Raw genomic sequence first — 7766 nt, 5'->3', positions numbered from 1 at the left:
GGGGGGGGGGGGGCCGACCCGAGTCAGATGCGTCAGGCCCTCGAGAGCAGTCACAGCTCCCAAGTGCTGAGCCCTTGGTGTGCAGGGCTCTGTGCACTGACTCGCAGATGCCCGCGGCCGCCCCGGGAGGCGGGTCCTGTCTTCACGCCCCACATATGGACGGGGAAGCTGAGACGCTGGGAGCTGAAGTGACTTGCCCAAGGTCACCGAGCCGTTAGGCGGCAGAGCGGGGACCTCAGATCATCTGACCTGCTGCCTACACCACTCACCCCGCAGGAGTCCGTGGATCCCCCCGTTTTCCAGAGTGGGGTGGGGAATGGGTACCATACCTTCCTTAGCCTTTACCAACCAGATCGTCTCACTCATTTATCTAATAGCTAGTCATCGATCACCTGCCATCAATAGCCATCCTGACAGTCCCCGCCCTGTCGGCGCCCACCGGCCTAATGGCAAAGCGAGACACTACGCCAACACCCACAGCGACAGGGGTTAGAGCAACAGAGATGTCAGTCTGGCCGCCACCCGCTGGGGCCCAACCAGGGGCCGGTCACTGCTCCTTTCCCTCCGTTAATTCTCCCCACGACCCCCTGAGGTCGGTGTTGGTGGTGCCCCCACATTACAGGCAAGGAGACTGAGGCAGCAAAAGGCTGGTCAGAGGGGCCTGAGCCTGCATTCCCGAGTGTGTATGTTAAATGCTGAGGGAGGACGTGCAGAGTAGCCAGGAGAGGCTCTCGCCGGAGGGAGGAGCCTGCACGTGCTCCGGGCAGAAGGAGGGACGTACCTGTGGGCCTGCGGGTCAGCTGATGGTGGCCACAGACAAAGCAAGGGAGGAGGAATTGTCCTGCCCCCCGTCCCGATTTTATACATGAGAGAGTGAACCTTGCGGGGTATGTGCCCCCCGCCCCGAGGGCACACAGCTGGGAAAGTGCCAAAGCCAGGACTGTATGACCCTAAGGTGAGACGTGGTGACCACACGCCTGTCTCTGTGTCTTAGGCTCCCGTGCAGCCTTGGCCATGGCCTCTGCCCCAGGCCAGGGCCCCTGAGAGACGCCCCATGGCACAACCCAGACAATGTGTATGGCCTACAAACGGGACAATTGAGGCAGGACCCCGGGGCTGCTCTGTGGTAGCTGGGAGCCTTGGGGGGTGTGCCTTGCCCTGCACCTCTGTCTCCCCAGCTGTGAAATGAGGGTGACGGCACTCCCTCCTGCAGGGGGTTCCTGAGACTCAGCTGAGGCCCTGCCTGTGTGTGTCCTTCTGCTGGCTGCATTCCCCCTCCCTCTGGGCCTCAGTTTCTTCTGCCAGATCACCCCTCCAGGGCCTGCCGCGGGATTGGCCCCACTGCCTCTTCCGGGAGGGGGAGCTGAGGCTCAGAGTGGGGAAGGTCCCACCGCCACCAGCGAGGGGAAGCAGGGGATTGGAACCCAGCTCTGGGTGGCATGGCTTTTCTTCATTCTGCTATGGCTGTGTCTCGGGATGTTTGGCTCTTAAATGATTGTCAGATGGCTGCAGAGGAGGAGAGTGTCTGGTATCCAATGACTCAGAGGAAGGCAAGAGGGCAGCTGAGGGCAGGGCTGGTATTCCAGGCACAGGCGTGGAAGAACCGGTTCACAAGCCTTTAAGACCATGAGGTCCGCTCCCAAGGAGACTGAGCATGGCTGGTGCCCGAGGGCCTCGGGGCCGAGGTTGGGAGGTGCCCACTGGTTCAGAGGGTGGAACATGCCAGGCAGCCATGATCATAGCCGCCTGCGGGAGTGAGACCAGCACAGTGGGGTCAGAGGGCCGGAGCTGGGAGTCAGCTAGGTTCTGGCCACGTTTACATTGTCATCTCCAGGAAGCCACCATGATAGCACACATGAAGCAGGTTCGTCCCCACCACGGCACTAACCCTGCCATAGGTTGTGGTTGTGTGGCTCCTTCTCTGTCTCCCCTCATGGGACCAGGAACGCCCTCGACAGGGCCTGTCCCACTCACTCCCAGGCCCGGCCCAGAGCAGCCACTGCCTAGTCTCTGCTGTGAGGGGATAAAAATGTGAACAAAGGTGGTTAAAGACTGCTTTGGGTTTGGCCCCTGCTTCTGTGTATCCTTCAGCAGCCTGAGCTGTTGAACCTCATCTGGGCCTGCCATCCGTCCACTCAGCCAACAAGTACTTTCCGAGCATCTGCTGTACGCCGCGCGCTGTTCTGGGCCTTGAGGACGCGGGCCTTGACCGTGCGCGCAAACACCGCTTCCTCCTGGAGCTGGCCTCCCAGCGGGAGAGGCAGACCGTAAGCTGCACAGTAAAACACGGGTGAATGCCACGGAGAAGCACGGACAGGGAAGTAGGGCAGGGGCACTGGGGGCCTTGTGCTTTTAAACAAGGAGATCGGGGAGTCCTCCCTGCAAAGCTGAGTCCCCCACATTGCTCCCTGGGGGAGGAGCACTCCAGGCAGAGGGAACAGCAGGTGGAGAGGCCCGGAGGTGGGGGCCAGCAGCCAGGAAGGGACCCTGGGTGGCTGTCGCCACATGAGTACCTGCGGGGGAGAGTGTAACCGGAAGTTCACAGAGGTGACAGGTCCCCCGTGCGGCTCACAGAGGTGAGCCATCCTGACAGCCTCAGCTTTTCCCCAAGTGAGCCAGCAGCACGGAGGCCGAGACAATGGGGCCACAGGTGCTGATGCCCCAGGTGCCCCTGAGAGATGTCTCTGGGAGGGAGGGGAGGAGCTGTCCACTGCCCTGGCAGCTCTGGCCTGGGGCGGGGGGGCCACGGCAGGGGTGGGGCTGCTTGGGATGCAAAACCGGCTGTGCCCCAGGACGCACAGGAAAAACCCGCTCCCTTGCCGGTGCCCCCGTGCAGTCAGGTGGTGGGGAAGACCAGAGAAACCTTGAAGGTCAAGCCCATGGCTCTGCTACCGCAGCCCGGGAGCTCGCACCCCCATTGTTTGTAACTAGGAGGGGGCGTCCGTGCCGGGCTCACGGGCCCTATTTCGCTGCTCTTCTATTTCCCGGCTCCCATTACCTGCCCACAAATTCAATTTCCCGAGGCCATTGTGCACCTCCAAAGCCTGGCGATTAGAAGGAAACCCAGAGCGTGGAGGAGGCAGCGAGGAGAGGAAGCATGTGTCTGAGCCCAGCCAGGGCTGCTGCCCCTACCCCCTGCCCATCCTGCCCGCTCTCCCTCTCCCTCACTAACAGTGGTGGATGCAGCTGCTGGACCTGCAGGCTCCTGCGCCCCCAGGGTGGGGGGTGGGGGCTCTGGAGAGACCCACATGAGACACAGGCCCTTGAGGGCCCCTGGCCCAGCATGGAGTCAAGACAAAGGGTCACAGGGAAGTTTGTCCTCCCCGGAAAGACGTCACAGAGGAGGTGCTCTTTGAGGATGGGGTTGGGACTGTCTGCAGCTGTCTCTGAGCAAATCCGTGTTCTCTGGGACTGAGGCTGGCCTTTAGTGAGAGGTCAGACTGCCAGAGGGACTGATGGCAGGTCGGGCCTGAGAGCAGCCTCCTCCCACCCCCAGCCCTCCCGGGCAGTTGTCCCCATCTCCCTGGTGTTCCCTAGCCAGCACCAGACACTCATGAAATGTGGGGAGACTGGCTTTGGCGTTGCTGGGCTTTGAATCCTGCCTCCAGCCCTTGTAGCTCAGTAACCTTAGATTTCCCTGTCTGTGGCCCAGCTCCCTCCCCCGTAAGAGGCGGCCATCACCCATACCTGCAGGACTGGTGGTTGCACACAGTAGGCCCTCAGTAGTGTTTGGGGCCCAAAGGGACTGTGTGAGCTGAGCCCAGTGTGCATTCTGGTCATGCCGTGCGTCTGCCTCCCCTTCCCCTCGCCTCGCAGAGAACTCCTCTGCATGCTTCAAAGTCCAAGTGAAATAGCCCCTCCCCTGCAGAGCTGCCTGTCAATGTTCTTCCCTGCATCCCTCGCTGGCATCTCGGAGCATGATTTCACCCAACAGCCACTGAGCTCCTGCTCTATCAGGCGCCTTCTGTACCATGAAGAGTCTGTAGCCTCCAGGAAAGCCGGAGAAGCTTCTACTTCTTTCCCCAACAATTGCTCTCACTTGACCCGTCCTCTCTGAAGGTGTTCCGCTCTCTGCAAGCCAGCCCGAGATCCATCAGCCTCTGGGCTGCTGGGAGAGGCCCTCCTCGCTCCCTTCCTAACTGGAGCCCTTGCCTCTGTGGGTGGAAGGAAGCCAGGGAGGGGGTGGCGGGCCGAGCCAAGCAGGAGAGTTCCTGGGGCTGGGGAGAGGCAGCACTGGGGTGAAGCCAGAGACTGACTATCCATGTTTCTCTCTCCTCTCCTGTGTTCTCTACACCCCCGCTTTGGCTTCTGGTCCCCTGTGCCCCCTCCTCTAACTCGCTCTCTTCCCGGTGCCTCGTCTCCTCTCTCGCCTCCCCGCCCTCCATTTTGCTCATCCCGGTCCCTCTCCTTCCTGCCATTTCTCTCTTCCCGCCTCCCACCCCTCTCGGCTGTCTTTCCTCCTCTCTTGCCATCTGGGCTCCCACAGAGCCCCCGAAGAAAAAGCGGTCTGTGGTGTTGGACGAGATCCTGGAGCAGCTGGAAGACAGTGAAAACGACAGTGAGGAGCAAACCCTTCAGCTGCGAGCTGGCACCGAGAGGGTACGTGGCTCCAGGGCCCTGGGGACTGGGGACAGCCGCTCCAGCTTCTGCGCTCCTGGCGTGTGGGCTGGAGGGGGTGGGGGAGAGCTAGCAGGTGGGAGTGTGGGCGACCCCGCCCTGCCCCAGCCTGAAGTCAGAGGGGACGGTGTCCCGGGTGACACGTTCCAGCAGTCCCCACACATCCACTTTGTGCCTGGCACCCAAGGGCCGGGAGGCGGGCGAGACACAGCCACGATAGGAAGTTTCTCGTGGCCATACCAGGACCTGGAAGCCACGAGAACAAACTGCGCCCGCCAAGCCTGGCTGTCCGCTGCTCCCAGATGGGGAGACGGGCCCCCCCCATTGCTGGTCAGGGGGTCAGGGCACACAGGGACTCAGGGCCCCGCCCCTGTGCAGCTGCATGGGATCAAGTGTGGCATCAAGAGGTTAGGACAGGAAGCCCCCATTCCACCCCACACTGGCTGGGGATCCTGGCCTGGTGACCTAACCTCCATGGGCCCAGTGTCTGCCTTGCACCCCAGTTCCCACCTCAGACAGGTTTAGTGGGAAAAACATGCCGCCGGGGTCTGTGAACTGCCCCCACCGCAGTGGAAGACCAGCTCAGAAGCTTCTGTTCTTGGCCTCCCCTCCAGGGCTGCTAGCTGGAGCTCCCACGTCTGCCGGCCATGTGCGGGAGTGCTCACAGCCGGGGACCTGGCCTCTGTCCTGCCCCAGGATCCCCGGGGACGTCGAGTCCTGGTTTGACCACCAGGGGCTGACCTGAAGCCCACATGCCAGCCGGTTGAGCCTAAGATGCGACTCTGATGGCCGATACCCCTGTCACGGGTGGACGACTCTGAAATGCATCCCGGCCCTGTCGAAAGGCTTGTCCCAGACTTGGGGCACCCGCACGCACACCCCACTCCAGCCTGGAAATACGGCCTCCGCCGGGATGGGGGGTCCTGCACTCAGCACATGCTGGGAGCCTGCCTCCCAGCGAGGAAGGAGCCGCTCGCTTCTCTGCCCTGGGTCTCAGTCCCAGCCTCGCTGTTCTCAGCTGTGTGGCCGCAGACCAGTGAGGGCCCCTCTGACCCTCAGTTTCTCTTTCTGTCCCGTGGGGGTGGCATGGTGCCTTCCTGGTGTTTGACTACCTCAGTCAATCCAAGTAAAGCCCCGAGGAAACGCCCATCGGCGCTTTTGTTACTCCTTCATTTGAGACCTCCGGCTGGGGCTCCCAGGGAGAGTCCGGGAACCTTCTGACTTTGCAAAGAACTTGGTCTGTGCGTTTTGGAGGAAGGAGGTTCCAGTCTTCATCCAGTTTGCCGAGTGGCCTTGAATCGGAGCAACGCTCTCCAGCGCCGGTAGCCGTGTGAGGCCCCATGCGTGCCCCATGGCCCACGGAGCGGTGCTTCCTCATCAGTCCTGCTTCCCCCCCTCCTCATTCCCCAGCTTCCGCAGCAGGCTGACCTGTAGACGTCGGGTATGTGCGCCGCACGCAGGTGGGGCCAGTGTTAAACCTCACCCAGGCCAGCCCCTCAGGTGACCAGATCCCCCAGTTGCATGGGTCTTGGGGTGACGGGGGTCCCCGCCCTATTCCTCCCCACTGCTCGTCCTGTTCTGGGGCCCGTGGGTCTTTCCGATTGAAAACGCAGTCCGTATCCACACGGCCACACCACCAGTGCCAGACTGATGGTGAGGGCATGGTCACCACACTGGAGGTCTCAGGCCCATGGCCCTGGCACACAAGGGGCCTCACGGGCACCCGCCTGACTTGGACGAAGGTACTAGAACGTTCCAGGGCAGGATCCGCCAACTCCTGCAGCCTGGTGTTGGGTGCCAAGCACAGGCTCTCCAGCCTGGGAGACCAGGTTCCTATCCCTCCTTCCTGCCCTGCCCGGCCTCTCTGACCCCCAGTCCAGGGGCTCGCTCTCTAGACAGGACCAGCCATGTAAGCAATGAAGAGCAGTTGAGTCAACTCTCCTGGAGGACTCAGGGTGCTCCATCACCCCCCTTTCGTGCTGCCAAGGATGTCCACAGTGGACGCCACCCTCATCGCCTCCCCTCCCTTAACCAAGGAGCACTGCCTTCTCCACAAGCAGCCAGCGGGATCCAGCTGGATCCGTGAACTAGATTACAGAAATACAGCCTAAAACCCTCAGGGTTACCCACATACTTGGAATAAAGTCACACTCCTCACCTTGCAAGGAGGCCCCCCTGCCACTTGTCCCTCCCTTACTTTGTGCTGGCCCTTCCAGGGCATTCCCACCCCAGGGCCTTTGCACTGGCTCTTCCCTCTGCCTGGGACCCCCCCCTTCCCTCACATCTTTCCTGTCTCTTTTTTTAACCTCCCCTTTGAGATCTTAGTTTAAATTCCCCTTCCTCACTCAGAGACGGTCCCTGACCACTTTGTCAGAAGTAGCTATACTCCGCTCCTCTTCTGCGCCCAGACCTGTGCCCACATCCGTCGCAGACGTCCCTACCCCTGTCCTTTTCGGTCACAGCACTTAATGCAGGGAGTGGCCTGAACCCTGTCCCTGCCCCTTTGAAAACGACTGCCGCCTTGCATGGTCAGGGAGTACTCACACCGTCATAGTTCAGTATGGGAACCGGCACTGTTGCGATGATTCTGGAAGGAGGTAAAGTATGATTGTTAGGTAATAGTCAGGTGAAGCCGGGTGAGGTACTCCTGGCATGGAGGAGGGATGCTGCCCCTCCTCCTTGGAGGAGACGCATCCGTCCAGTGCGTGCGGGGTGAGCTGTGGGGACTCTGGGCCATGGGGGCCCAGGCAGCCTGGAGACATTCACTGTTGTCACCAGACCAGGGCACAGGGGGAGTTTGTAGGGGGAGTTAGAAGTGACAATAAGGAGCGCCTGGGTGGCTCAGTCGGTGAAGCATCTGCCTTCGGCTTAGGTCATGATCCCAGGGTCCTGGGATCGAGCCCTGCTCCCGACTCCCTGCTCCATGGAGAGCCTGCTTCTCCTCTCCCTACCCACTGGCGCTCGCTCCCACACGCGCTCTCTCTGTCTCTAGCAAAAATAAAGTCTTTTAAAAAAAGTGACACTGGGGCATCAATCGATCTAAGAAAAGAACCGCGAGGAATAAACCGTGGAGGATGTGGAAGAAGGGGCGCAGCCCCGGGGCTAGGGGAGCCTCCTGAGGCCCATGTAGATGCAGCCATTTCTCAAAA

The 7766-nt window shown here is 61.2% G+C and overlaps 1 protein-coding gene across 1 annotated transcript in view; it reads left to right on the top strand.

The window, feature by feature from the left end:
* Positions 1–7476, top strand: part of LOC111156417 (RNA binding motif protein 19) — a 118022-nt gene extending 110546 nt beyond the window's left edge. The window contains exons 24-25 of the mRNA XM_022517298.1: positions 4487–4599; positions 5232–7476. Coding sequence (XP_022373006.1) covers positions 4487–4599; positions 5232–5240 — 122 coding nt within the window. The 3' untranslated portion in view covers positions 5241–7476. The remainder of the gene's footprint in view (positions 1–4486; positions 4600–5231) is intronic.
* The last annotated feature ends 290 nt before the right edge of the window (positions 7477–7766 follow it).

This window comes from Enhydra lutris, unplaced genomic scaffold (genome assembly GCF_002288905.1).
Source record: "Enhydra lutris kenyoni isolate GAN:26980312 unplaced genomic scaffold, ASM228890v2 scaffoldscaffold46, whole genome shotgun sequence".
Lineage (NCBI taxonomy): Eukaryota > Metazoa > Chordata > Mammalia > Carnivora > Mustelidae > Enhydra > Enhydra lutris.
The sequence above is the reverse complement of the archived record's forward strand: the minus strand, read 5'-3'. Positions and strand labels throughout refer to the sequence as shown.